This window comes from Rhinoderma darwinii, chromosome 6, assembly GCF_050947455.1.
Source record: "Rhinoderma darwinii isolate aRhiDar2 chromosome 6, aRhiDar2.hap1, whole genome shotgun sequence".
NCBI classification, from domain to species: domain Eukaryota; kingdom Metazoa; phylum Chordata; class Amphibia; order Anura; family Rhinodermatidae; genus Rhinoderma; species Rhinoderma darwinii.
Window position 1 is genome coordinate 146,112,785 of NC_134692.1, and position 17,454 is coordinate 146,130,238.

At 38.6% G+C, this 17,454-nt stretch overlaps 1 protein-coding gene across 1 annotated transcript in view; it reads right to left on the bottom strand.

Annotated features, from left to right (window-relative positions):
- Positions 1–2,889: 2,889 nt before the first annotated feature.
- Positions 2,890–17,454, bottom strand: part of LOC142656703 (uncharacterized) — a 52,069-nt gene continuing 37,504 nt past the window's right edge. Inside the window, exons 4-5 of the mRNA XM_075831629.1 lie at positions 9,349–9,377; positions 2,890–4,453 (exon numbers count right to left, since the gene is read on the bottom strand). Coding sequence (XP_075687744.1) covers positions 4,181–4,453; positions 9,349–9,377 — 302 coding nt within the window. The 3' untranslated portion in view covers positions 2,890–4,180. The remainder of the gene's footprint in view (positions 4,454–9,348; positions 9,378–17,454) is intronic.

The following is a 17,454-nucleotide window of genomic DNA, read 5'->3' on the forward strand; positions in this document are numbered from 1 at the left end:
CATTTTGCCATAATATCTCCTTATCGATAAGAATAAAAGACGCACATCTCGATTCAGATGATTCCTTGAATCTCTTTGATAAGAACATCAATTCTTCTATCAATGCTGGATTATGCAGAGATGTAATTTTTATTCCACCTGAAATGACCCTCTTCCCCTCAAGAAATATATAATAACTGTGAAATTGATTAAAATATATATTCCATTTTAATAAGTATGGCTATGAGACTGCCATTTTGTATGGAGTCTCCATCGTGTTTCTCAAAGAATCCATTTTAGTGAATAATGATAGATAAAAGAAAAAGGGACACGGCGCCAGAAGAGGTTTGTTTTTCCAGGGAAACAAAATATGTGCTTCCTTTTCCAAATTGCAAATACTGGCAGGTAAATGCAAAGAGGTGCAAGCTGCTGCCGATCCCCAAACGCAAACACCTTAAGGAGTTGCCTTGATGAAAATTGTAAAGAAAATAAAATAAAAAAGAGGGATACTGTAGGCGCTGCTTGGTTGATAAAAGTTGGTTTATTGCATAAAGCAAAGTAAACAGATTGCTACGCGTTTCAATGCCGGACTGGCGTCTTCCTCAGGCAGGTCTGCCTGAGGAAGACGCCAGTCCGGCGTTGAAATGCGTAGCAATCTGTTTACCTTGCTTTATGCAATAAACCAACTTTTATCAACCAAGCAGCGCCTACAGTATCCCTCTTTTTTATTTTATTTTCTTTACAATTTTAGTGAATAAGAAGTTATTGCTCCTTTAAGACAAGTATATTAATGCTATTTCTTAGCTATATGTCCTTGGTGCTTATGTGAAGCTTGTTGCAAGAGATGCGTAGTGACCTAGAAGTTAAAACAGCTCTTTCATAAGGAAAGAAGGGGAGTGATAACAAGCTCATAAAGATAGTGTTATATTCTTGCCAGAATGTGCATGTGTGAAGCCTGACATAAGCATCTAATGAAAAATTATAATATTACATTTGAAATGTATTGTATGTCTGTGAATGGCTCAATATGAAATATTCTCATTGTATGCTATTGGCTGAATCAGAGTTATTATCACATTGTAAATGATTGGTTGAAATGAAGCCTATTCCCTTTTATGAAAGATATTATTGTAATTGTTTGATCAATAATACTAGGAGGAGTATTTTTGAGCATACAAGCAGTGTCTCTTACTTCTCTCCGATATATTGATAGAACCTATGATTTGGATCTGGATAAGTTCTCTGACTGAGTGTCAGTTGATACCACTCATCTAAAATGTCCATCCCACCAGTCCAGCATTGATCCACACTGAAACTGGTGTTAGGGGCTTCAATCGTGCTATTGGTAAGATGCCCTTCTTCTCTAAGCTGCATTTTCCTTGCACAGTATTCCCCAGCAGATGCTCAGCAGAACAGGAAGAGGGCCAGCCCAGCGTTGGCACAGGGCATGCAAATATCTGGGATCTCAGCTCTGTAAGTCGTGGACATCCACATCAGGTATTCAGACCAAATTTGCGGCACGGATTTATAGCCAGCATCAAAGACTGAAGCCTCACAATTCCAGGATCTTCACGGCACAAGGCAGACAAAGTCAGCTGAACCACGCAGCGGTTGATCGGCTTAGTAGTCTGTGGTATCCGGCAGAGTGGTGCAGAGAACCAGCGTGGCCACGTATAGCAGACAGCAGGTGTATCAGGAGTGGGAGTAGAGGCAACTCACCTCTGCTTCACCTCCCCCTCCCCTCCCCGCCACCTCCTCTCCGCCTCATCTCTGCTTCACCTCAATCTCAGCTCCACCTCACTTCCGCCTCACCTCCATCTCACCTCCTCCTCAGCTCCACCTCACCTACGCCTCTAATCATTGTGACCACTGATGACCCCGCCCTCTAATCATAGTGAAGACCCTACCCTCTAATCATAGTGATGAGTGATGACCCGCCCTCTAATCATAGTGATGAACCACCCTCTAATCATAGTGATGATCCCGCCCTCTAATTATAATGATGACTCCACCCTCTAATCATAGTGATGACCAATGACCCCGCCCTCTAATCATAGTGATGACCAATGACCCCGCCCTCTAATCATAGTGATGACCAATGACCCCAGCCTCTAATCATAGTGATGACCTCGCCCTCTAATCATAGTGATGGCCAATGACCCTGCCCTCTAATCATAGTGATCACTGATGATCCCGCCCTATAATCAGTGATGACTGCTGACCCCGCCCTCTAATCAGTGATGACCAATGACCCTGACCTCTAATCATAATGATCACTGATGACCCGCCCACTAATCATAGTGATGACCAACGACCCGCCCTCTAATCATAGTGATCACGGATGACTCTGCCCTCTAATCATAGTTATGACCAATTACGCCGCCCTCTAATCATAGTGATGACTGATGACCACGCCCTCTAATCATAGTGATAACTGATGACCCCGCCCTCTAATTATAGTGATGACTGATGACCCTGTTCTCTAATTATAGTGATGACCAATGACCTGCCCTCTACTGATAACTGATATATATATATATTCTTCTGTTCTCTCTGCTGCCGTCATGTTGATATCGTGCTTGCTCTGGGCTTAATAAGACAACATCAAAATACGAAATCTGTAAGGACTTCCTTTTGTGGGCCCTCCACTCATAAGAACACATTTATTCACTTTAGACAGGATCTCCATTCACAGAAGAGTTAGTCTGGTACCATGGCAACCCCAGAGCAAGCGCGATATATACATGATAGCAGCAGTGCGGAGATCGGGAGAAGGGGAGAAGTCCAAACAAGGTGAATATTAGAAAGTTATTAAACCATAAAGAAAAATCTTGATATAATATTATTTTATCAAAATATGTTTATTAGTAGTTTATTACACATAAATACAAAAATACAAAAATAACCCCCCTCCCAAGTATAAACTATAGACATATAAAATATTATTAAAAATATAAGCCAGGTGTCATATGATACAATATTAAAGGTCATAGATAATGAATTATCAATAATAAGTCCTCACACAATAAAGCATGCACCCTAAAGGTAGATTAGAAAACATGTACGGTATATACATGCAATGGCAAAATCAGGGCGCTAAAAAGCTGATGTTAAATGTCGCTACACTGACCGGTCACTCCAGTCACAAGGGTATTAGTAATAGTGATAAAATGTGGAGCAGAAAATCAATAGGAAAAAGTTAACTATCAATAGTTATGGAGATAGACTATACCTGCAGAGGACATGATGAATATATGATGGGACACCTGGACACCGAGCACCTCGACGCGCGTTTCGCAACCTTCGTCAGGAGGTTTAATGAATATGGATTATATGATATCTTGAGTATAATGAATTGGCAAAGAAAATATATATATATAGGTTATAATATATAATTAATATTAGAAAGACTCAAGAAGCAAAATCTTTTGAACTCCAACACCCTTTTTAATCTTAGGTAAGCCGCATTTTCAGCGGACATTTTAAAATATTTTCATATTCTGGGAGGAGCTAAGTTATCACATGACAATATAAAGAAAGGTAATTAACATACGACTGACAATTCATGACCTGGAGCAATTGTGTCACAAATAAAACAGCAGTTCAGCGTAAAAATGTAGAAAATATGCAACAACGGCAAATAACGGAGCACAAAACCTTTATGATATGCAAGTAACAAACCAACATCAATGTTCTTATAAAGGGTTAATCCCTTGGACATTTATAGCGTACACGTGGGATTCATTATAATAGTCTAATAGCTGGGGGCAGCCTGTGTCCTCCGATGTACATGAGAAGTTGGGTCAGCTGTTTCCTCGCCTCTTGGGCACAGTGGAGGACACGGGACCCCTGTTCTCCTGATCGGGGACCTCTACCTATCAGAAATTAAAGGTATATACTATGAATACAATATAAGTGTCGATCCCCGGAATACCCCTTTAGACTGGAATCGCACATGCAGTTTTCACGTTTTCTTATCCAAACACAGGAGTAGATACAAAAGTGAAAAGATCCGTCTTTTCTGTTATTCTTTTGCGCTTTTCCTTATTTGCGTTTCCATTCCTTGATTTGACACAAAAACTGGCGCAAAAACGATATGTGTGATTACAACCTTCATGTTAAAAACAATAAATCTGTTGATGGATCTGCTCTTTACTCAGCCCAGAGGTTATTAGGATCCGTCCATGACACATTTCATAGTTTACACTGTAGTATTTACAGACACTTGGGGTGTTTTGTCTGTTATGGGGACGGAGCTGCTGGCTGTATTATTTATGGCCAGGTAAGTTGTATTATAGAACATACGGTGGGTGATATTGGCGGTAGGATTTGGGGTGGTAAACTGGGTGATGTTGGACACTGCAGGTGAAGAGGTCACACTCTCGACTCCAGACAGTGTTGAGATTTCGACAATAATGATAATGATCCCGATAACCAGAACGAAAGAGAAGAAGATCAGAAAGATGGTACGTTTCTGAAATAGAGAAAATACTTGTAAAGTAAAAACGCAGCAGCAGCAGCACGCAAGGAGCCGCCATACAGCAGCATGCAGGGAGCCGCCATACAGCAGCATGCAGGGAGCCACCATGCAGCAGCATGCAGGGAGCCGCCATACAGCAGCATGCAGGGAGCCGCCATACAGCAGCATGCAGGGAGCCACCATACAGCAGCATGCAGGGAGCAGTTATACAGCAGCATGCAGGGAGCCGCCATACAGCAGCATGCAGGGAGTAGTCATACAGCAGCATGCAGGGAGCAGTCATACAGCAGCATGCAGGGAGCAGTTATACAGCAGCATGCAGGGAGCAGTCATACAGCAGCATGCAGGGAGCAGTCATACAGCAGCATGCAGGGAGCAGTCATACAGCAGCATGCAGGGAGCAGTCATACAGCAGCAAGCAGGAAGCAGTTATACAGCAGCATGCAGGGAGCCTCCATACAGCAGCATGCAGGGAGCAGTCATACAGCAGCATGCAGGGAGCAGTCATACAGCAGCATGCAGGGAGCAGTCATACAGCAGCATGCAGGGAGCAGTCATACAGCAGCATGCAGGGAGCCGCCATACAGCAGCATGCAGGGAGCAGTCATACAGCAGCATGCAGGGAGCAGTCATACAGCAGCATGCAGGGAGCAGTCATACAGCAGCATGCAGGGAGCAGTCATACAGCAGCATGCAGGGAGCAGTCATACAGCAGCAAGCAGGGAGCAGTCAAACAGCAGCATGCAGGGAGCCACCTTACAGCAGCATGCAAGGAGCAGTCATACAGCAGCATGCAGGGAGCAGTCATACAGCAGCATGCAGGGAGCAGTCATACAGCAGCATGCAGGGAGCCGCCATACAGCAGCATGCAGGGAGCAGTCATACAGCAGCATGCAGGGAGCAGTCATACAGCAGCATGCAGGGAGCCGCCATACAGCAGCATGCAGGGAGCAGTCATACAGCAGCATGCAGGGAGCCGCCATACAGCAGCATGCAGGGAGCAGTCATACAGCAGCATGCAGGGAGCAGTCATACAGCAGCATGCAGGGAGCCGCCATACAGCAGCATGCAGGGAGCAGTCATACAGCAGCATGCAGGGAGCAGTCATACAGCAGCATGCAGGAAGCAGTCATACAGCAGCATGCAGGGAACAGTCATACAGCAGCATGCAGGGAGCCGCCATACAGCAGCATGCAGGGAGCCGCCATACAGCAGCATGCAGGGAGCAGTCATACAGCAGCATGCAGGGAGCCGCCATACAGCAGCATGCAGGGAGCCGCCATACAGCAGCATGCAGGGAGCCTCCATACAGCAGCATGCAGGGAGCAGTCATATAGCAGCATGCAGGGAGCAGTCATACAGCAGCATGCAAGGGGCCGCCATACAGCAGCATGCAGGGAGCCGCCATACAGCAGCATGCAGGGAGCAGTCATACAGCAGCATGCAGGGAGCCGCCATACAGCAGCATGCAGGGAGCCGCCATACAGCAGCATGCAGGGAGCCGCCATACAGCAGCATGCAGGGAGCCACCATACAGCAGCATGCAGGGAGCCGCCATACAGCAGCATGCAGGGAGCCGCCATACAGCAGCATGCAGGGAGCCGCCATACAGCAGCATGCAGGGAGAAGTCATACAGCAGCATGCAGGGAGCCGCCATACAGCAGCATGCAGGGAGCAGTCATACAGCAGCATGCAGGGAGCAGTCATACAGCAGCATGCAGGAAGCAGTCATACAGCAGAATGCAGGGAACAGTCATACAGCAGCATGCAGGGAGCCGCCATACAGCAGCATGCAGGGAGCCGCCATACAGCAGCATGCAGGGAGCAGTCATACAGCAGCATGCAGGGAGCCGCCATACAGCAGCATGCAGGGAGCCGCCATACAGCAGCATGCAGGGAGCCGCCATACAGCAGCATGCAGGGAGCAGTCATACAGCAGCATGCAGGGAGCAGTCATACAGCAGCATGCAAGGGGCCGCCATACAGCAGCATGCAGGGAGCCGCCATACAGCAGCATGCAGGGAGCCGCCATACAGCAGCATGCAGGGAGCCGCCATACAGCAGCATGCAGGGAGCCGCCATACAGCAGCATGCAGGGAGCCGCCATACAGCAGCATGCAGGGAGCCACCATACAGCAGCATGCAGGGAGCCGCCATACAGCAGCATGCAGGGAGCCGCCATACAGCAGCATGCAGGGAGCAGTCATACAGCAGCATGCAGGGAGCCGCCATACAGCAGCATGCAGGGAGCAGTCATACAACAGCATGCAGGGAGCCGCCATACAGCAGCATGCAGGAAGCAGTCATACAGCAGCATGCAGGGAGCCGCCATACAGCAGCATGCAGGGAGCAGTCATACAGCAGCATGCAGGGAGCAGTCATACAGCAGCATGCAGGGAGCCACCATACAGCAGCATGCAGGGAGCCGCCATACAGCAGCATGCAGGGAGCAGTCATACAGCAGCATGCTGGGAGCAGTCATACAGCAGCATGCAGGGAGCCACCATACAGCAGCATGCAGGGAGCCACCATACAGCAGCATGCAGGGAGCAGTCATACAGCAGCATGCAGGGAGCAGTCATACAGCAGCATGCAGGAAGCAGTCATACAGCAGCATGCAGGGAGCTGCCATACAGCAGCATGCAGGGAGCCGCCATACAGCAGCATGCAGGGAGCAGTTATACAGCAGCATGCAGGGAGCCGCCATACAGCAGCATGCAGGGAGCAGTCATACAGCAGCATGCAGGGAGCCACCATACAGCAGCATGCAGGGAGCAGTTATACAGCAGCATGCAGGGAGCCGCCATACAGCAGCATGCAGGGAGCCGCCATACAGCAGCATGCAGGGAGCCGCCATACAGCAGCATGCAGGGAGCCGCCATACAGCAGCATGCAGGGAGCCGCCATACAGCAGCATGCAGGGAGCAGTTATACAGCAGCATGCAGGGAGCCGCCATACAGCAGCATGCAGGGAGTAGTCATACAGCAGCATGCAGGGAGCAGTCATACAGCAGCATGCAGGGAGCCGCCATACAGCAGCATGCAGGGAGCCGCCATACAGCAGCATGCAGGGAGCCACCATACAGCAGCATGCAGGGAGCCGCCATACAGCAGCATGCAGGGAGCCGCCATACAGCAGCATGCAGGGAGCCACCATACAGCAGCATGCAGGGAGCCGCCATACAGCAGCATGCAGGGAGCCGCCATACAGCAGCATGCAGGGAGCCGCCATACAGCAGCATGCAGGGAGAAGTCATACAGCAGCATGCAGGGAGCCGCCATACAGCAGCATGCAGGGAGCAGTCATACAGCAGCATGCAGGGAGCAGTCATACAGCAGCATGCAGGAAGCAGTCATACAGCAGAATGCAGGGAACAGTCATACAGCAGCATGCAGGGAGCCGCCATACAGCAGCATGCAGGGAGCCGCCATACAGCAGCATGCAGGGAGCAGTCATACAGCAGCATGCAGGGAGCCGCCATACAGCAGCATGCAGGGAGCCGCCATACAGCAGCATGCAGGGAGCCGCCATACAGCAGCATGCAGGGAGCAGTCATACAGCAGCATGCAGGGAGCAGTCATACAGCAGCATGCAAGGGGCCGCCATACAGCAGCATGCAGGGAGCCGCCATACAGCAGCATGCAGGGAGCCGCCATACAGCAGCATGCAGGGAGCCGCCATACAGCAGCATGCAGGGAGCCGCCATACAGCAGCATGCAGGGAGCCGCCATACAGCAGCATGCAGGGAGCCACCATACAGCAGCATGCAGGGAGCCGCCATACAGCAGCATGCAGGGAGCCGCCATACAGCAGCATGCAGGGAGCAGTCATACAGCAGCATGCAGGGAGCCGCCATACAGCAGCATGCAGGGAGCAGTCATACAACAGCATGCAGGGAGCCGCCATACAGCAGCATGCAGGAAGCAGTCATACAGCAGCATGCAGGGAGCCGCCATACAGCAGCATGCAGGGAGCAGTCATACAGCAGCATGCAGGGAGCAGTCATACAGCAGCATGCAGGGAGCCACCATACAGCAGCATGCAGGGAGCCGCCATACAGCAGCATGCAGGGAGCAGTCATACAGCAGCATGCTGGGAGCAGTCATACAGCAGCATGCAGGGAGCCACCATACAGCAGCATGCAGGGAGCCACCATACAGCAGCATGCAGGGAGCAGTCATACAGCAGCATGCAGGGAGCAGTCATACAGCAGCATGCAGGAAGCAGTCATACAGCAGCATGCAGGGAGCTGCCATACAGCAGCATGCAGGGAGCCGCCATACAGCAGCATGCAGGGAGCAGTTATACAGCAGCATGCAGGGAGCCGCCATACAGCAGCATGCAGGGAGCAGTCATACAGCAGCATGCAGGGAGCCACCATACAGCAGCATGCAGGGAGCAGTTATACAGCAGCATGCAGGGAGCCGCCATACAGCAGCATGCAGGGAGCCGCCATACAGCAGCATGCAGGGAGCCGCCATACAGCAGCATGCAGGGAGCCGCCATACAGCAGCATGCAGGGAGCCGCCATACAGCAGCATGCAGGGAGCAGTTATACAGCAGCATGCAGGGAGCCGCCATACAGCAGCATGCAGGGAGTAGTCATACAGCAGCATGCAGGGAGCAGTCATACAGCAGCATGCAGGGAGCCGCCATACAGCAGCATGCAGGGAGCCGCCATACAGCAGCATGCAGGGAGCCACCATACAGCAGCATGCAGGGAGCCGCCATACAGCAGCATGCAGGGAGCCGCCATACAGCAGCATGCAGGGAGCAGTCATACAGCAGCATGCAGGGAGCCGCCATACAGCAGTAAATGGATCTGAATTTGTTGCTTATAAGACTTATAATTCTGTATTACAGCACTTCATACATTATAATATTTACCTTACTTCCTAAGATCAGGTCTCTGCGTGCTGCGAAAGAAATAAATATGAAAGTCAGGGTAATTTAAGTCTCGAGGAAGTAAATTACAAATGATAATTCCAGGTTCTTTACTATGACCTGCAAAACAAGCGAGAGCCCCTCCCTCTCCACAAAACAAGTGAGAGCCCCTCCCCCTCCACAAAACAAGCGAGAGCCCCTCCCTCTCCACAAAACATGTGAGAGCCCCTCCCCCTCCACAAAACAAGTGAGAGCCCCACCCCCTCCACAAAACAAGCAAGAGCCCCTCCGCCTCCACAAAACAAGCGAGAGCCCCTCCCCTCCACAAGACAAACGTGATCCCCTCCCCCTACACAAAACAAGCAAGAGCCCCTCCCCCTCCACAAAACAAGCGAGAGCCCCTCCCCCTCCACAAAACAAGCGAGAGCCCCTCCCCTCCACAAAACAAGCGAGAGCCCCTCCCCCTCCACAAAACAAGCGAGAGCCCCTCCCCCTCCACAAAACAAGCGAGAGCCCCTCCCCCTCCCCAAAACAAGCGAGAGCGCCTCCCCCTCCACAAAACAAGTGGAAGCAAAATACAGAAAAAAACTCAAAAATCAACAAAAAATATAAATCTTCTACAAACACTTTCTACGTAACCAGCGTCCTTACAGCAAACAATCTACAGAAACACAGCAGCCAAGTGACACGTATGTCCCGCGACGCCTCCGATACTGAAATCACCTTCTAGTTCTTTATCTAGAGTTATTAACGAAGAAAGAATCCAGCGCTGAGACGACTGACAGCCATCATGGCAGCCACAGATAACGGAGATCACCCCAAGTCTCTGATCATTGTGTGTATTACTGTATGGACTGTGGATTGTGTAGGGGGAACCGGGACTGAAGCATATTATAAGCTTTCTCTGTATATTATAAGCTTTCTCTGTATATTATATGTTTCTCTGTATATTATAAGCTTTCTCTGTATATTATATGTTTCTCTGTATATTATAAGCTTTCTCTGTATATTATATGTTTCTCCGTATATTATATGTTTCTCTGTATATTATATGTTTCTCTGTATATTATAAGCTTTCTCTGTATATTATAAGCTTTCTCTGTATATTATATGTTTCTCTGTATATTATATGTTTCTCTGTATATTATATGTTTCTCTGTATATTATATGTTTCTCTGTATATTATAAGCTTTCTCTGTATATTATATGTTTCTCTGTATATTATATGTTTCTCTGTATATTATATGTTTCTCTGTATATTATATGTTTCTCTGTATATTATATGTTTCTCTGTATATTATATGTTTCTCTGTATATTATATGTTTCTCTGTATATTATATGTTTCTCTGTATATTATATGTTTCTCTGTATATTATATGTTTCTCTGTATATTATAAGCTTTCTCTGTATATTATATGTTTCTCTGTATATTATATGTTTCTCTGTATATTATATGTTTCTCTGTATATTATGTTTCTCTGTATATTATAAGCTTTCTCTGTATATTATATGTTTCTCTGTATATTATATGTTTCTCTGTATATTATAAGCTTTCTCTGTATATTATATGTTTCTCTGTATATTATATGTTTCTCTGTATATTATAAGCTTTCTCTGTATATTATATGTTTCTCTGTATATTATAAGCTTTCTCTGTATATTATATGTTTCTCTGTATATTATAAGCTTTCTCTGTATATTATATGTTTCTCCGTATATTATATGTTTCTCTGTATATTATATGTTTCTCTGTATATTATAAGCTTTCTCTGTATATTATAAGCTTTCTCTGTATATTATATGTTTCTCTGTATATTATATGTTTCTCTGTATATTATATGTTTCTCTGTATATTATATGTTTCTCTGTATATTATAAGCTTTCTCTGTATATTATATGTTTCTCTGTATATTATATGTTTCTCTGTATATTATATGTTTCTCTGTATATTATATGTTTCTCTGTATATTATATGTTTCTCTGTATATTATAAGCTTTCTCTGTATATTATATGTTTCTCTGTATATTATATGTTTCTCTGTATATTATGTTTCTCTGTATATTATATGTTTCTCTGTATATTATATGTTTCTCTGTATATTATATGTTTCTCTGTATATTATATGTTTCTCTGTATATTATAAGCTTTCTCTGTATATTATATGTTTCTCTGTATATTATAAGCTTTCTCTGTATATTATATGTTTCTCTGTATATTATAAGCTTTCTCTGTATATTATATGTTTCTCCGTATATTATATGTTTCTCTGTATATTATATGTTTCTCTGTATATTATAAGCTTTCTCTGTATATTATAAGCTTTCTCTGTATATTATATGTTTCTCTGTATATTATATGTTTCTCTGTATATTATATGTTTCTCTGTATATTATATGTTTCTCTGTATATTATAAGCTTTCTCTGTATATTATATGTTTCTCTGTATATTATATGTTTCTCTGTATATTATATGTTTCTCTGTATATTATATGTTTCTCTGTATATTATAAGCTTTCTCTGTATATTATATGTTTCTCTGTATATTATATGTTTCTCTGTATATTATAAGCTTTCTCTGTATATTATATGTTTCTCTGTATATTATAAGCTTTCTCTGTATATTATATGTTTCTCTGTATATTATAAGCTTTCTCTGTATATTATATGTTTCTCCGTATATTATATGTTTCTCTGTATATTATATGTTTCTCTGTATATTATAAGCTTTCTCTGTATATTATAAGCTTTCTCTGTATATTATATGTTTCTCTGTATATTATATGTTTCTCTGTATATTATATGTTTCTCTGTATATTATATGTTTCTCTGTATATTATATGTTTCTCTGTATATTATATGTTTCTCTGTATATTATAAGCTTTCTCTGTATATTATATGTTTCTCTGTATATTATATGTTTCTCTGTATATTATATGTTTCTCTGTATATTATATGTTTCTCTGTATATTATAAGCTTTCTCTGTATATTATATGTTTCTCTGTATATTATATGTTTCTCTGTATATTATAAGCTTTCTCTGTATATTATAAGCTTTCTCTGTATATTATATGTTTCTCTGTATATTATATGTTTCTCTGTATATTATATGTTTCTCTGTATATTATAAGCTTTCTCTGTATATTATATGTTTCTCTGTATATTATATGTTTCTCTGTATATTATAAGCTTTCTCTGTATATTATATGTTTCTCTGTATATTATATGTTTCTCTGTATATTATATGTTTCTCTGTATATTATAAGCTTTCTCTGTATATTATATGTTTCTCCGTATATTATATGTTTCTCTGTATATTATATGTTTCTCTGTATATTATAAGCTTTCTCTGTATATTATAAGCTTTCTCTGTATATTATATGTTTCTCTGTATATTATATGTTTCTCTGTATATTATATGTTTCTCTGTATATTATATGTTTCTCTGTATATTATATGTTTCTCTGTATATTATAAGCTTTCTCTGTATATTATAAGCTTTCTCTGTATATTATATGTTTCTCTGTATATTATATGTTTCTCTGTATATTATATGTTTCTCTGTATATTATATGTTTCTCTGTATATTATAAGCTTTCTCTGTATATTATATGTTTCTCTGTATATTATATGTTTCTCTGTATATTATATGTTTCTCTGTATATTATATGTTTCTCTGTATATTATAAGCTTTCTCTGTATATTATATGTTTCTCTGTATATTATATGTTTCTCTGTATATTATAAGCTTTCTCTGTATATTATAAGCTTTCTCTGTATATTATATGTTTCTCTGTATATTATAAGCTTTCTCTGTATATTATATGTTTCTCTGTATATTATATGTTTCTCTGTATATTATATGTTTCTCTGTATATTATATGTTTCTCTGTATATTATATGTTTCTCTGTATATTATAAGCTTTCTCTGTATATTATATGTTTCTCTGTATATTATATGTTTCTCTGTATATTATATGTTTCTCTGTATATTATATGTTTCTCTGTATATTATAAGCTTTCTCTGTATATTATAAGCTTTCTCTGTATATTATATGTTTCTCTGTATATTATAAGCTTTCTCTGTATATTATATGTTTCTCTGTATATTATAAGCTTTCTCTGTATATTATATGTTTCTCCGTATATTATATGTTTCTCTGTATATTATATGTTTCTCTGTATATTATAAGCTTTCTCTGTATATTATATGTTTCTCTGTATATTATATGTTTCTCTGTATATTATATGTTTCTCTGTATATTATATGTTTCTCTGTATATTATATGTTTCTCTGTATATTATATGTTTCTCTGTATATTATATGTTTCTCTGTATATTATATGTTTCTCTGTATATTATATGTTTCTCTGTATATTATAAGCTTTCTCTGTATATTATATGTTTCTCTGTATATTATATGTTTCTCTGTATATTATAAGCTTTCTCTGTATATTATATGTTTCTCTGTATATTATAAGCTTTCTCTGTATATTATATGTTTCTCTGTATATTATAAGCTTTCTCTGTATATTATATGTTTCTCCGTATATTATATGTTTCTCTGTATATTATAAGCTTTCTCTGTATATTATAAGCTTTCTCTGTATATTATATGTTTCTCTGTATATTATATGTTTCTCTGTATATTATATGTTTCTCTGTATATTATAAGCTTTCTCTGTATATTATATGTTTCTCTGTATATTATAAGCTTTCTCTGTATATTATATGTTTCTCTGTATATTATATGTTTCTCTGTATATTATATGTTTCTCTGTATATTATATGTTTCTCTGTATATTATAAGCTTTCTCTGTATATTATATGTTTCTCTGTATATTATATGTTTCTCTGTATATTATAAGCTTTCTCTGTATATTATATGTTTCTCTGTATATTATATGTTTCTCTGTATATTATAAGCTTTCTCTGTATATTATATGTTTCTCTGTATATTATATGTTTCTCTGTATATTATAAGCTTTCTCTGTATATTATATGTTTCTCTGTATATTATAAGCTTTCTCTGTATATTATATGTTTCTCTGTATATTATATGTTTCTCTGTATATTATAAGCTTTCTCTGTATATTATATGTTTCTCTGTATATTATAAGCTTTCTCTGTATATTATATGTTTCTCTGTATATTATATGTTTCTCTGTATATTAGATGTTTCTCTGTATATTATATGTTTCTCTGTATATTATAAGCTTTCTCTGTATATTATATGTTTCTCTGTATATTATATGTTTCTCTGTATATTATAAGCTTTCTCTGTATATTATATGTTTCTCTGTATATTATATGTTTCTCCGTATATTATATGTTTCTCTGTATATTATGTTTCTCTGTATATTATAAGCTTTCTCTGTATATTATAAGCTTTCTCTGTATATTATATGTTTCTCTGTATATTATATGTTTCTCTGTATATTATAAGCTTTCTCTGTATATTATATGTTTCTCTGTATATTATATGTTTCTCTGTATATTATAAGCTTTCTCTGTATATTATATGTTTCTCTGTATATTATATGTTTCTCTGTATATTATATGTTTCTCTGTATATTATATGTTTCTCTGTATATTATATGTTTCTCTGTATATTATATGTTTCTCTGTATATTAGATGTTTCTCTGTATATTAGATGTTTCTCTGTATATTATATGTTTCTCTGTATATTATAAGCTTTCTCTGTATATTATATGTTTCTCTGTATATTATATGTTTCTCTGTATATTATATGTTTCTCTGTATATTATATGTTTCTCTGTATATTATATGTTTCTCTGTATATTATAAGCTTTCTCTGTATATTATATGTTTCTCTGTATATTATAAGCTTTCTCTGTATATTATATGTTTCTCTGTATATTATAAGCTTTCTCTGTATATTATATGTTTCTCTGTATATTATATGTTTCTCCGTATATTATATGTTTCTCTGTATATTATGTTTCTCTGTATATTATAAGCTTTCTCTGTATATTATAAGCTTTCTCTGTATATTATATGTTTCTCTGTATATTATATGTTTCTCTGTATATTATAAGCTTTCTCTGTATATTATATGTTTCTCTGTATATTATATGTTTCTCTGTATATTATAAGCTTTCTCTGTATATTATATGTTTCTCTGTATATTATATGTTTCTCTGTATATTATATGTTTCTCTGTATATTATATGTTTCTCTGTATATTATATGTTTCTCTGTATATTATATGTTTCTCTGTATATTATATGTTTCTCTGTATATTAGATGTTTCTCTGTATATTATATGTTTCTCTGTATATTATAAGCTTTCTCTGTATATTAGATGTTTCTCTGTATATTATATGTTTCTCTGTATATTATATGTTTCTCTGTATATTAGATGTTTCTCTGTATATTATATGTTTCTCTGTATATTATATGTTTCTCTGTATATTATAAGCTTTCTCTGTATATTATATGTTTCTCTGTATATTATATGTTTCTCTGTATATTATATGTTTCTCTGTATATTATATGTTTCTCTGTATATTATATGTTTCTCTGTATATTATAAGCTTTCTCTGTATATTATATGTTTCTCTGTATATTATATGTTTCTCTGTATATTATATGTTTCTCTGTATATTATAAGCTTTCTCTGTATATTATATGTTTCTCTGTATATTATATGTTTCTCTGTATATTATATGTTTCTCTGTATATTATATGTTTCTCTGTATATTATATGTTTCTCTGTATATTATATGTTTCTCTGTATATTATATGTTTCTCTGTATATTATATGTTTCTCTGTATATTATATGTTTCTCTGTATATTATATGTTTCTCTGTATATTATAAGCTTTCTCTGTATATTATATGTTTCTCTGTATATTATATGTTTCTCTGTATATTATAAGCTTTCTCTGTATATTATGTTTCTCTGTATATTATATGTTTCTCTGTATATTATATGTTTCTCTGTATATTATATGTTTCTCTGTATATTATATGTTTCTCTGTATATTATATGTTTCTCTGTATATTATAAGCTTTCTCTGTATATTATATGTTTCTCTGTATATTATATGTTTCTCTGTATATTATAAGCTTTCTCTGTATATTATGTTTCTCTGTATATTATATGTTTCTCTGTATATTATATGTTTCTCTGTATATTATATGTTTCTCTGTATATTATATGTTTCTCTGTATATTATATGTTTCTCTGTATATTATATGTTTCTCTGTATATTATATGTTTCTCTGTATATTATAAGCTTTCTCTGTATATTATATGTTTCTCTGTATATTATATGTTTCTCTGTATATTATATGTTTCTCTGTATATTATATGTTTCTCTGTATATTATATGTTTCTCTGTATATTAGATGTTTCTCTGTATATTATATGTTTCTCTGTATATTATAAGCTTTCTCTGTATATTAGATGTTTCTCTGTATATTATATGTTTCTCTGTATATTATATGTTTCTCTGTATATTAGATGTTTCTCTGTATATTATATGTTTCTCTGTATATTATATGTTTCTCTGTATATTATAAGCTTTCTCTGTATATTATATGTTTCTCTGTATATTATATGTTTCTCTGTATATTATATGTTTCTCTGTATATTATATGTTTCTCTGTATATTATATGTTTCTCTGTATATTATATGTTTCTCTGTATATTATAAGCTTTCTCTGTATATTATATGTTTCTCTGTATATTATATGTTTCTCTGTATATTATATGTTTCTCTGTATATTATATGTTTCTCTGTATATTATATGTTTCTCTGTATATTATATGTTTCTCTGTATATTATATGTTTCTCTGTATATTATATGTTTCTCTGTATATTATAAGCTTTCTCTGTATATTATATGTTTCTCTGTATATTATATGTTTCTCTGTATATTATAAGCTTTCTCTGTATATTATGTTTCTCTGTATATTATATGTTTCTCTGTATATTATATGTTTCTCTGTATATTATATGTTTCTCTGTATATTATATGTTTCTCTGTATATTATATGTTTCTCTGTATATTATAAGCTTTCTCTGTATATTATATGTTTCTCTGTATATTATATGTTTCTCTGTATATTATAAGCTTTC